At 36.9% G+C, this 14233-nt stretch overlaps 1 protein-coding gene across 3 annotated transcripts in view; it reads right to left on the bottom strand.

Moving 5' to 3' along the window:
- LOC145479592 (cyclin-Q-like) overlaps positions 1–14233 on the bottom strand; it is a 75770-nt gene that overhangs the window by 42772 nt on the left and 18765 nt on the right. For 2 of the 3 annotated variants that reach the window (XR_014048435.1, XM_081458006.1), the window contains exons 3-5: positions 12966–13051; positions 11486–11618; positions 10089–10313 (exon numbers count right to left, since the gene is read on the bottom strand). Coding sequence is in view for 2 of the 3 variants with exons in the window: in XM_081458006.1 (XP_081314132.1) it covers positions 10089–10313; positions 11486–11618; positions 12966–13051 (444 nt within the window). In the remaining variant the exon portion in view is untranslated. Of the gene's footprint in view, positions 1–9013; positions 10314–11485; positions 11619–12965; positions 13052–14233 lie in introns of those variants that run through there. The other variant, XM_081457999.1, reaches the window with a different exon arrangement.

The raw sequence follows: 14233 nt of genomic DNA, 5'->3' as shown, positions 1-14233 counted from the left end.
AATGGAAACTGGAATTATGCAGTTTACAAGCGTCGAGGTCAAGATAGTGCCTTCCTGGCAAACGTTTTGTTTAGTAAAGCATATTAGCATATTAGTAGCGTTTAAATCAGATATAATTAATCAGTAGCAAGATTCAGTTTTCTGTCAGAAACTCGAAAGCCTCCAGTAGAAAAGATCCAATGCAAAACTGGCAGCCTAAATGTATGTCGCCCAGAAGAAACACTTCCCTAAAGGAATTAAAACTATTTACCTTGAAGATTAGGACAAAATAAGTCACTGTGTCGAGTTTTAAGGCTATCTTCTTCTCTAATTGGAGATCACAATTACATATACGTTATCAAAAAAGTGAAAACGAGGCTATGTAGGCCAGAGTCGTTTTATTCCTTTATAATCCGTTAAATAAGTCTCTACTTTGTAACCTTTAAACCAAAAAACGCCAAAGCATTTTTAGTATTTTGTTCCATTTGCTTTTTTAGTGTGATCACGTTATAAGAAACGTGACCAGACAACAGAAGGCATTGGTAGCCATTTTTGCATATGGTCAGTTAGAAAAATAGATTGTTAGATGATGTTGTAGCTTCCTAGAGGGACGCTGTTTGGGCAAGAATGCACTTTCTTTAGTGCATCTGCTAACGAGGATTAGGATGTTTTCGATTATAGATTCTGGGTACGATTTCTCACAAGTGCCGCCAACACTTGACTCGGAGCTGCAGTTGGGATTATAAGAAGATATATGGTCTTTCATATATTCACTTGTAGTTGGGACTATGGTTGAAGGGGCAGGTGCACCAGAGCAGTTTTGTTTTCTCACAATTCTTTCAAAATTTGCAAACGAATGAAATATTAATATTGCTCTGGCCCGAGAATGAAAACTAGCTCAGAATGTCTGCTAGTTTTTCTCAATGTTGAGTTTTTCTATTTGTAGCTAGCAAGGGGCAATTAATACAGTCTGGATTATAGATTCTGAGGAACAGGTACGATTTCTCATAAGTGCCACCAATACTTAAAGATATACTCGGGGCTGTCAAAAACTTATGTCGTTAAGTTTGAAGGGGGCAGGTACACCAGAGCAGTTTAAAAACTGGAATGTGCGCGCTCGAGGTTCATTTCCAGCCCTTGTTCCTCCCATTATGGACTGAGAGGAAAATTCAATTACAATTTACAAATTAGTAGAGCTAACTCTAAGTATTGAACAGATCCGAGCATAAAATCCACTATAGTACATTTGAAATTATCTACCAGTTTCAAAAGGTAACTAAGGCAGTCTGAACCTGGGTCCGTTGCGGTATTGGTTTCCTAAAAACACTGACAACCCTAAACAGCAGTGGCAGTTAAGCAATTAATTTATCGTAAGTTTTACTTTTCTAGGTATTGCTCATTTTATGGCAAAATAAATGGTTTCTATAGATTTTTTACAACAGACATCTAATTCTATTGGATTTTACTTTTTTTTTATGCATGCTACATCTCCATTGAAGCCTGTATACATTTGGAAGAAAAAATGCAATCTACTTTGCATTTTTCATTAACAGCTGAATGGAGCAATGAGTTCTTGTAGTCTTAGTGGCCTTGGACACAGTTCAGTTATGATACATTCAGCGACAATTGTTTCGCGGAGGGCTATAAATTACTGCTAGATGAATTATTGCATGGATAGAGAACTGTTCTAATCTTACTGCCATTCAATGATAATTGTAGTGTTTCCTTTTTGAGGTCAGTAAAATTTTTGTTTTTTCATGTTCACTAGTTAATTTAGTTATAATTAATTTATTGATTAATTATAACTGAGTCAAATTAATTAATTGATTAATTAATTAGATTCAACGGAATTTTAATTTAATTAACTCAATTAATTAAATTAAAATTGAATTTAAAAAGTTATTTATACTCTTCCTGGCTGGCGCAAAAAGTAATGTAAAAATTGCTGGGAAAACCAGCGTTTCTTAAGTTGTACTGGCTGGGAAAAAGCATCCCCCAAACGGTTCCTGGCTGGCAACTTCATTTAGGTATCTTCTACTAGCTGGCGTTGCGGAGCGGATATTATTTTCCCACGGTTGTTAATTATTAACTATTTATCTCTTATTGGATGTCAATTAATACTTTCGAGCAACAACAAGTCAATTTTAAAATTTTTCCCGTTGAGCACTCCTGAAACTTAGGCAGTTTCTCTTCAGTTAATACAAATTCTTAATGGTCTAGATAGCAGCAGACATGTAAAGATTCTAAGGAAAACGACCATCTTCAGTTGAATGAATGATTACAAAGCAAGTTGAATAATAAGTAGGCAAAAATGCTAATTAAGACAAATAGTAACAACAGAACGTGAAAAGGTGTAAATTAAAAGGATAATTTTAGATTTACATGGTGTAATTGCTGATTAAGGCAAGGTAGTTCTTTTTGAATATGGATAGCCTCCTTTATCTTGAGTTGAAAGCTGGTAGTGGCGTGATCTAAAATATGAAAGCAGTCTATTGAACACAATGAGCGACAACGTTCAGAATTCTGAAGATGTTTGAAGATGTGAGAGGCCCTATCAACGACTAAGTGCTCACGTACGCGCGTGGAAAAATGTCGGGAGGTTTCGCCGACATAACAGGCATTACAGCCCGCACATGTAAACTTATAAACCACACGTGAACGAAGCCCGCCGGGGATAGGGTCTTTCACACCAAAAAGGTTAACTATCTTAAAGGAAGAAAAAACTAATTTGATGTCTAAATCATTACAATAGCGCTTGAGTAAGTGTCGAATCTTCTTCTGAGTGATGACAGAAAAATGGCCTATGTACGGCAGCTTAAAGTAAAACGTGGGCGAGGTGGTAAGGGGGTAGCCCCGGGGACGATGATTGCTATGGGTCCCAGTGATGTAACGGTTAACCACTTTTTCAATTAAATGGGCAGGGAAAAGGTTCTTTTTGAGAATTTCAGTAAGCTTGGTTATATCCTCGTGTAACCCCAACCAAGTGTTGTTGATCTTGTAGGCCCTGTCAACAAGAGTCCTAATGAGACCTACTTTGTATGAGTAAGAGGTGAAGCTAAAATAATTAGTTAATAACCCAGTAAAGGTTTTCTTACGGTAAACCCTAGTTAGGAAGGAATTAGTGTCACTATTATCAATAAGAACATCTAGAAAGGGCAATTTGCGATTAAGTTCTTTTTCCATAATAAACCTTACGTTGGGGTGCCTAGAGTTCTAGAGTTCATGTAAAAGAAGCATCCTAACTCTACACGCGTACGTGAGCACTTAGCCGTTGATAGGGCCTCTCACATCTTCAAACATCTTCAGAATTCTGAACGTTGTCGCTCATTGTGGTCAATAGACTGCTTTCATATTTTAGATCACGCCACTACCAGTTTTCAATTCAAGATAAAGGAGGCTATCCATATTCAAAAAGAACTACCTTGCCTCAATCAGCAATTACACCATGTAAATCTAAAATTATCCTTTTAATTTACACCTTTTAACGTTCTGTTGTTACTATTTGTCTTAATTAGCATTTCTGCCTACTTATTATTCAACTTGCTTTGTAATCATTCATTCAACTGAAGATGACAGAAGTTCTGTCGAAACATGTCTTTTAAACTTAAAAAATTGGTCGTTTTCCTTAGAAAATTCTTAATGCTATGAATTAGACATTGTAGTGTCATGGCAGGTACAATGCAAAACAGTTAACTGTTTAGCACTTACTGTAAAGGTCCATTAAGCAATATTGTGCAGTGTAGGGTACAGTATAAAATGAACCATATTTCTTATGTGCTAAACAATGTTCATGATTAGTCCTTTTGCTTCACTGAAGTGATGTTGAATTTCTTGTTGAAGAACACTGTTGCTTCTACAGATAATAGGAGTTCGGTTATGTTTTCTTCATTGAAATCACTGGAATCTTCAACAGCATTTGGTTTATAAATGTTTCCTATCCCTGTTGATAGCAACAGTGAATATAAACTAGTAGTATAATTTCCAGAGGTGAATATAAGAATTGGACATTCTGATTGGTCGAAAAGCTCATCATATGACGCTATATTCACCTCGCTAGAGCTTGGTTACTAAGCTCGCCATCTTTGCCTTCTCGGCAAATAAACATGGCGGACAGCTGCTGAATGAAGTCTTCATTTATTCGAAAGACATCACTCCAAGGACAGGATATTTGAAAGGATGGAGAATTTTCAAAATGACTGCTGTCGCCCATGGACCAAAAATCTTTTCAAGAACTCGTATTCAAGGCTTTCAAGAATTGTAAATGCAGTGGTTGCGTCGATCGCCAGCAGGTCAGATCGATTGACCGAAATTTATTTTGCTACTCATTTTTAGGCGATGCTGAAAACTGTAAATGAAGTCAACAACGATAAAACAAAGATGCCGCATGAATTTATTTTTCATAGTGTTTCGCTTGTTTGTTTTACTGCCGAACTCGATGAGTAAATTGATTGACAATCGATGTACATGTAAGCTCATTATTAAAAGTACGGTTGCATGCATGTATGCACAAGAACAATTGCATGTGTGTTTTTATGTTTTAGTCCGTTATTTTGTAGTCCTTGATATTCACCTCTGAAAATTATACTAAAACAATGATTATTCGCCTCAGGCTCAGTGAACATTAGCGAATAATTGTTAAAAATAAATTAGAATTAGACATCCTTGTTTGCAGGAAGCGGTATTTTTGTAACAACACGCGAAAGAAAAGAGCAATTTATATGCCCAAGAAGACACCAAAGAACTCACCTCGGTAAAGCATGCAGTTAACCAGGAGATGCAAGTTCAATACCTTGAACTTATATTAGACATTCTGCAAGCAGCAATTTGGTCCTGAAATAAAGAAAAGGCAAATTTTACATAAGTAAAGTCAATAAGGACCTGAAGGATAAAAGAAGTGTAAAAAAACCAGCAAGAAGCGAAAAAAAGAGCAATTTACACCGTAAAGAACGCACCTTCTTTTTGCTTCCTAAAACAGTGCCAAGAAAGCACATGGAAATCCACTGAGCATGTTAAATCGTCCAGTTACGCATTTTCCACTGCGCGTCCTAAATCTTTCATTCGCGCATAACCACAGTTCGTTGCGTTCAGTAAGAAAAAGTGATTGCAAGCCCCTATCAAGTAATCTTCTACTGATTAGAGAGCTGCTTCGCTTGTTCGCTTCAGGCTCACTTACTACGGCAGCAATTATGAGCTTTCGATTGCCAATCTGCTATCTTTGACAAACAAAGAATAGAAACGCGATCATTGAAATATATACAGTAAAGCGTGTGAAGTAGAAAAAACTACAATAAGAAGAAAAACTGGCAATCGAAAGCTCGTAATTTTAAACTATTTTAACCAGAGAATGAGAAAAAATGTCAAATCCCCGGGGGTATGCCCGGGAGGATGATAAAAGGTAGAATTGAACCACGCAAAACTTCGGGATCGCCAGTTTAACGTTTGGAATCTCGCTCATTTGGATCGCCTATTTATAATGAGTAATCTTACGTACCGTGGGAGGTCTGCATTGCGATTGTAACACGATACTTCTGTTTATGTCTCGAAAAAAATCGCGACGGCAAATTTCAAATTTTCTCAATTTCTGTTCTGCTTTCAGGATACAGTAAAACCTGCATTAAGTGGACCCCATAATAAGCGGACACCCTCTATCAAGCAGGCACCAGCTTGAGCCCCTAAATTTTCTTCCCACATTTATTGTAAAATAAACCTGAATTCAGGGGACACCTCTGTTAAGCGGATGCGGACACCAATATTAAGTCATTTTGTTGCACAAAACCTGCAACAAGCGGACACTTCAAGGGCATTTTACCTCTAAAGGTTCAGCTTAAACTCCTTTAACATTGTTCAGCGATGTCGTTTTAAAGCTAAGTGATTATTCCAGATTGACGCATTGACTGACTGGACATTAAACTGAGGTCTTAAAGAGTTAAGTCATTCAAGGAAATCCCTCTCACTGAAATTTGTGTTTGTCCAGCGCGGTATCCTAATTACTGACAAGTTACTTCTCCAAACAAGAAATCTGTGTTTTAACGAAAATATCATAATGACAAGAAACCTATTCTGTGCAGCCATTTAGAAGCAGTCGCTCCAACCATTCAGTTGAATGACCTGTTAAACCTACTGACATCCTACACACATGCTGATAATCATCTCGTACGTGACCATCCTATCATAACATTTGTACTTCAAAGCGATATCTGAATATATTACTTCCGTTAGGTAAGGAATGATAGATAAATATATATAGTTTTCGCGAATTTCACGATGGGACTGAAAACTCTCGAAATAAAGGACCCTAAGAAAAAGGTTGTCACACAAATTAGAGAAACGTTTTACCTTTTTAACACGATTTTTCCACCAAATCGCGAATTTCTCATGATTATTTATTTATTTATTTATTTTTGCTATGTTTTCTCGAAAATAAGTAAGAGTAATGTACATCAAAGCCCCCTTTAGGGAAGATTTTTTATCTATGAATTTCACCCAAATGGATGCTTTCACCGATTGCTGGATGATATCGCGGAACAAAATCCTCTTTAAAAAATCCAAATGAATTGAAGTAGGATAAAATTTGTGAAAGAAATTGGCACATGTTCGCAAGTTTTCAATCAGTAAATGGTGACATCAAAAAAGATAAAAAATACCAAATTTTCTTATTCTGCAAAATGCTAGTACAGTTCGAGTTTTGGTAGTATTTTCTTTGAGCTAGTTTGTGTTTTGGCCATAGGTTCTGGAGGAAGCTGAACCCGGCTTGCCTTTCACACATGAATAAAATTAGCTTTGTCTACAAAGAAAGACAAATAGATTTGATGTTGTCGTCATCGTGCATCTGTTCACTTACAGATTATGGATTATGTCAGAGTTGTTGTTTGATGTGGAAGATATTCAAGAGTAGGGTAGTGACGGAGAGACCATTGAGATTAAAGTCTCAAAAGTGTTGTCCTGTGCTGAACTGAACACGACCGACCCTCGTCCCCTGACCGATATACCGACACTTGAGCGATAGACAACCGACACTTGACCGATAGATAACCGACACTTGTCCGAGAGACAACTGACACTTGACCGAGAGACTACCGCCACCTCACCGACACTCGACAAGCCACATATCGACTGACTCTCGACCACCAGTCGATTGATAGTTTGTCTGTTTATTGACCGACTATTGACCGATATATCGGTCGATCTGTTGATATGTTGACCGATGTATCGGTCGATATATCAATGGACACTACCTATCATACACATGATCCAAGCATTGGATACTGCCTGTATAATTATATTGTCACACCACGTTCCTGGTTGTTAGTGACATTTGCTGTGTGTACGGTCCGATAATTGACGACAAAATGTGAAACATTGGAAAAAAGATCTTGGCCACAAATAACCATCTTGGACGTTCAGTGACCCCCTTCTTAACTTTCCAGAAACAGATTTTATCTACATTTATCTCCACATTGTCCAAAAATGAACAAGAAGATCTTTTAGATCTTATAACCGTGCCTTTAAAATTAATTTAACTGTTTTCTTAGCTCTACAGTCGCAATGCAGTGTACATTCCAAAGCAGCCCTTAATGATTCATTGATTACTATAGACACCACATCACTTGATCAACACAAACTGTATTATTGCACCATCAGTCGTAGCGTTGTGAAATCTCCGATGAAGTAATAGTCTTAATCTGGAACTACAAACACTATTAACAACCGCTTTCTTTTTTATAAATATATCAACAAAAGGAACTCAACCTGATGTGTAAAACTGATAAGAAAAGAAGAAATCATATAACTTCTTTTTTCGCACGACAAAATTCCCAAAAGAGGCCGAGAAAATTAAATAGGGGAAATATCTTAAATATTGACTTTGGAGGACAAAACGAAAAATATCCATTCTTGCATTATATATAATGGCCAACATTTGAGAAAACAAGGGAAAATAAAAGCAAAAGACACAAGTAAAAACCAAGTTGAAAACAAGGAATGAAATAATTTCTTCACCGCGCGACAGAATATTACAGCGCAGAGAAAGAAAGATGAAAGTTGTAAATCAAAAGCACGACAAAAACAAGCCAATTATTTTGAGATCAATCGTATTTCAACTGTGTTAAATTAGTGGCCACTTAGTTCTTTTCTCTGCAGTTTTGTAGTAGCTGCAGAAGACTCCAAAAAATATATTTGAACGAGATAAACTAATAATAATGAACAAAATAAACTAAACAAACAAACCGTGTGGAGGTCGCCGTAAAGTAACAAATATGCAGACATCCAGTGGGCAAGTTTCTGTTCACTTTTAAAACCTAAATTCCCAAATACATGGAACCAAATAAAATGAAAAGCAAAAGGAAGTTCATTAACAATAAATTTTCATTCACGCAGAAGTGAAGAAATCTATGTAAAAGCAAAAAAATTTTCAAAATTTTCGCAGACATGCTTCGCTCCACATCAGCATGTTTAAATTAATTCTTCACGCTAAAGCGAAAGCTTGAGTTTTTGCCTACGACTTCTCCGACTTTTGTAGTCATTTTGTCGGCCGTGGCATTATCAATCGTTCCAAAAGTTGAATTCAACTTTGAAGTAATACTGCACATTATCTTTTTCTCAGCTCGTGAGCGTGCGGAATTCAACAAATCCTGCAATCTGATTGGTTCCTGGAGCAGGCGGAATTTTCTCATCCGGACCGTTACAGCGGGCAGAATCCGTTGAGTTGTTCTATTTTCCTGAACGAATTAGCAGTAATCGTCAATCTTTCGCTCTTTTTACACTCCTATAGACGATTAATCAACGCAAGTTTATCTCTATTCACCTTTAAATGGCAAGGAAAGTCACTGTAAGTAAATTCAAATGAGTTTTTTGAAGTTGTGAGAGTTTGTTTGGTTGTTTGTAACTTGGCGCTGTAATGGCGTGCAAATCTGTGTCTCTCCCTACACAATTTTAAGTAAAAAATGAGTCAATTTCAGCCGAGTTTACCTCTCCGATCGTTGCCGTATTAAATAAACAAACGAATAAAGAAATAAATCAATAAATGAACAAGATATAAAATAAATAAAATTTAATAATTTAATAATTAAATAATTCGTATAGCTCTAATATTAGACCCTTTCTTCTGATATTTGGTGGAAAGTATTCCTATATGACTGGTATTAAAGCTACAATGTATTATTTTTATGTTTGGATTAAATCATTCATAGCCGAGAAATTCGGAACTATGAGAACCTTATAATAATAATAATAACTTTATTTAAGTGTCAGGGTAGGTATTTAGCTTACAGAAGCTGATTGGGGACACTACTACGTTACAATAGATTAAGATTTAAAATGTACAGTTAAGAATACGAAATTAAGAATTAATTGGGTACACTAGACTACTTTACAATATATTAAAATTTACAGTATACAATTAAAAAAAAATGCGATAATTTACTATATTGAAGTTTAGGATGAATAAATAAGGATAAATAATTTAAAAACTGTTTCTAAAATTAGCTTCCCATAAAATTAGCGGTTGCAATTTTGTAGGTAGTATATCTGAGTGACTTTGCTGAATAAAATGCCCTGCTATGTTTTCGAAGCCCAAGTACAAACCTAATCGCTGCTCTCCTTCACTCAGCTATACTTACGTTTTCAGTGCTAAAAAACGTTAATTTTGACTGTGTCGCTCACTGGACACTTTGCTCTGTTGTTGAACAGTGCTTGAGGGTTCTGTATTGAGAGGGGACCTTGCTAGAGAGGCGCATGTTGAATGGACGTGTGACAGGCCAATCTCCTAGCCAGAGGGGAGGGGTGGTCAAGGTACTCAGAGCTCTCGGACTGTCGTGAGTTCTTTGTAGATACAGTTTTTAAAATACAGTCAAATATATTTACATCTGTATTTAGTAACTTACTGTGAACTATAATGAAAATACATTCATAAGGAAACACACCAATACCAATACTTTGTTGTGAGGTGCCAGTGTCTACCAATGTTTCGTACTTCATACCTAAACTTGCTGTGTCGAGACCGGAACTCAATAATGACATGAATTGAAATTATTAACCTTGCAGTTGGGGCTAACTTGTATTAACTGTAATTTTACTGTAAATTTAAAAAATTCAAGTACTAAGACACCAACCTTCCACCAAGAAAGTCGAACCCCCTGAGATGGAACTTTAATCCCAAGACATATCAGAGAGAAATATATCATTGCTACTGCAATCACAGCTGGACTGTACTCCAAGAATAATGTAGTGTGGAAACTATCCTGCAACAAGCTCCAGCTAAGTTGACTGACAGTAATTGTGCTACATGATTCGTTGTCAAGCCAGTCTTCAAGAGAGTTGAGGTAGTGTAGAAGATACTAAAACAATGCAAGTAGAAAAAGCATTAATTTCAATGGTTGGAATCAGTGGCACTAAAATTACGGGACGGTAAGTTCTTTGGGTGTCACATGAAACTGACTTGATAGATGTAGGTGCACGAAAGGTGTTCTTTAGGAGAACAACGAATATACAACGGCTTTCCTGTATTTTGATTGGCTGTATTTTCTAAATGCTTTTGTTCCTCTACACTGAAAAGTAAAAAGTGCACTTTTCTTGAACTGTGGCAGGCAATTCTTCATCCCAATAGAAATTCTCAGTTGTGGCTCTAGTGATCAGGAAAAGTGAAGCTAAAAGCTTCAGGTGTTTTGCTGGCCCTTTGCTTTTGACGTTTCTGTGGAGGGATTGTTGACATGACCTGAGCACCTATACTTCTGTGGATGTACCTTATACAAATGTGTTGTTTGTTGTGATATTCCAACAGTTTTTGGATTGACAATCTTTTAGTTAATTGGAATACACCCTTCTCCATGTACTTTCTTTTTTAGTTATTTGAACCATGTTTGCAATCTTTGTAAAGATGCCCAGCAGATGATAGGCTAACTACTCATACGAGGACTTCTGTCGTTTATCTTTGAGGTTTCCACTTTATTCTACCTAACCCAAATGATAATGTCAAATCGCAGCAGTCACGGAAGGGATGCCAATGATAAAATTAATTAATTTCGATTAAGTTATTTTCTCTGGTCTTAGGATGGTATTGGGGGCAATAAAATAAACAGAGCCTTTGTATCCCTCTATTTCCTAACTGCACGACTTTTGGAAACTTCCATTCAATTCACTTCCACCACTTGCTTCTCATAAGGCTTGGCACTGGGTTCAGGATTCTTTGATGGCATGGCATGACCATCACCTGTCATACAAGTTACAGCACTGTACAGTACATAGTTAAACTCAAAGACAAATACCTGATTCCTTTACTCAGTAACTATGATTTGATACACGATGGTAAAAAGACTAAGTGAACATTCAGGTTTTTGCTTAACAATTCAGAAATCAAAGCTTTTAATAAACTTTAATACACAATAAAAATTGTATTGTGGACAGCTTTTTGAATTAATCTTCCATAGTAGGATACCTGATTGATTGTCAAAGGCTACACATACCAACAATGCCAATAGAATCAGAGTCATCACATCTAATGCAGTATTACCTTGTGTGGGTTATTGAAAGCTACATGAAACTGAAGACTTCGTAACATTATCAGCTCACAATTAACCACACTGTCATGTAGTTCCCAGTACAAAGATCCCACTTCCAAAGGTCCTCTTTCTCTATGTAACATCCTGTTAAAAAAATGATAATTAATAACAGCTGTAAAAATGTGTAGCAGCACCATTAATTTTTATCCTGTTAAGATCCCAAGCTTCTGATTCACCAAAAGTTCGCAGGTTATATAAACAATAGCCTTCATTTGGCACGAAAATAGGCTCGGATATTTGTCTGCAGACATTATCTGTTTCAAGAAGCAAACAGATTCCGAGAGCATAGCTTGAGGAAAACTGTGAGCTTCAAGGATCAGGTAATGTCCAAGATCAAATATCCGAGCCTATTTTTGCACCAAATGGAGGCTATTGTGTTTATTATCCTTCAATATTTTGAAAATTGGGAATATCCTTGGATACTCCCCAGTTTTAGCTGAGGAATTTCGATCATGTGACGCATCTACACCAATCATGCGTGAGTGAAAATATTTGATGGATTAATAACGAATAGCTTGCTTTAAAGAAAAGCTTGCCTGCCACAAGAACGAGCTTGCAAAAATTAATAGTTTAGTTAAGAGATCATGAAATCCTCGTAATACATCCCATTTCCTGTTTGTGCTTCCTTGTGTTAATGTTTACATGTTTGCAATAATTCTAGTCCCAGGATACATGTATAAATCTTTTCACATCCATACAGCCTTTGACCTTACATGGCTCATTATATAGGTATGTTAGCAATCATTCATAGACTTGCATAAGCCTACAAATACAGTGGCCTCTCAGAGTAATAACTGTTTGGGCCTATTGACCAAGTTGTGGGAGGCGTGGTGGCCTCGTGGTTAGTGGGCTTGTTTCCAGAGCAAGCGGTCTGGTTCGAGCCCTGGCTGGGGACGGTGTTGTGTTCTTGGGCAAGACACTTAACTCTCACAGTGCCCCTCTCAGGCCAGGAGTATAAATGGGTACCAGCAAATTGTTGGGGAAACCTAACAAATTGCGGGGGAGTGATCTGTGATGCACTAGCATCCCGTCCAGGGTGAGTAGAAATACTCCCAGCCGCTTCATGCTACAGAAACTGGGATAAGCTCTGGCAGCTATGAGCCATTGGCTTCAAGGCTTCACTTTTATTGACCAAGTGGGATGCCAGATAGGGCAGAATACAGTATTTTGCTTGAGATCGTGGCATATAGACTTCATGACATGACATTCATGGCAAGTGGCAGAGAGTAAAATATTGACTAGAAAACTAATAAACTCATCAGTCAACAAGAAATTTAAGCATTTCATCCCACCAACTTTACTAGACTTAATTTTGTTGGGTTCTATGGCTTTTTCCAGGCGGGCCCACACCAACCCTCTCCACATATCAGTTTGCAGCACAGCTTTCTTTAGGATTCGATCAGGAGGGCTGTCAGATGATATGATAATTACCTGTATGATACATTTATCACATCTCGCAGCCTACAAGGAGATTCCTCAGTTTTGGATGCAAGATACAAAGCAGTGCAGCCTATAACCTAAAGAAAATATGAAATAGTCATAAAATGGCAAAATGCTTAAAATATTGCTAACATAAAAACCTGAAATCCAACTTCTGGGAGATAAACATCGTTTTTCAACTTGCTTTGGATAGATTTCCCAAATTTTTGACAAAAGGACTCATCTTTTAAAAAATATGGTCATACCATTAACCCATATTTGATACCAGGAGATTTTTGGCAAAAATGTTTTTTTTTTTTTGGACATTTTGGACATTTTCAGTATGGATATCTCCAACCTTCTCAAAAAAAGGTATTTGTAACATGACAGCATGGCTTTCTCTCCACTAGCATCACGTTTTATAACATTTTTTCTTGGGCATACACACAAATGAAATTTTTGAGAAAGTGATCCACATCTTAAGGTTTTTGTATTTTTTTGTTTTCTGGCCTTTTCTTTTTCTTCTTTTCTTATCTTTTGCTGCAGTTGTCGAACTTCTACTGGGCTTACTTCTGATAAAGCATCATCGAGACAGGAAATTCCTACCATGGAGTAGCCAAGTGTAGATAAGGGAAATTTTCCCAGAGTTTTTCACTCAAAATTTCTAAGCATTTTCGAGCATATTTCACGCTCGATTGACCCAATCACTCTGAACTGGGCATCATTGGAAATATCTTTTCATTCTGGAGAATTGAGTGTAAGTGATGCCAATTTTGGTCAAAGGAGATGATGTTAGAAGTGGAAGGAAGGTCAGTGCTTGTCAAGGGTGGTTACTGGTGGCACAGGAATCAGTGGGTTAATTAACTCTGCAAAAAAGGTGAATGCAACTTAACCAAACCATTGCTCGCATGTGTGCTCTTTTATTAAGTTTTTAGAAGTGGAGTGAGAATACGTTTGTGAAACGAAACAAGTATAGTTTAACCTGTAGTTGTAGTCAGGCATAGTACTAAAATCTTAAAAGTTGTTGTCACTGACTTAAAAATCTTAAAATAGACGTTTCGGCTAAAATACTATAACCTTCTTCAGTGATGAAATGAATGTTAATGGCGTCTAAATGTAAATGAGATGTTTATAAGAATGTGAGGAACTCACTAGGGATTAATTTAGCATTTTGTAAATGTCTGGAATACGCGGGTGGTCATTAATTGAGTTCGGTTCGCGAATGGAATGCCACGCTTCCAAGAACAATCTAAGTGACCACAAGGGACAGCGGTCTATGA

This window comes from Orbicella franksi, chromosome 1 (assembly GCF_964199315.1).
Source record: "Orbicella franksi chromosome 1, jaOrbFran1.1, whole genome shotgun sequence".
Taxonomy (NCBI): domain Eukaryota; kingdom Metazoa; phylum Cnidaria; class Anthozoa; order Scleractinia; family Merulinidae; genus Orbicella; species Orbicella franksi.
Note: the sequence above shows the minus strand (reverse complement) of the source record. Positions and strands in the feature narration are given on the sequence as shown.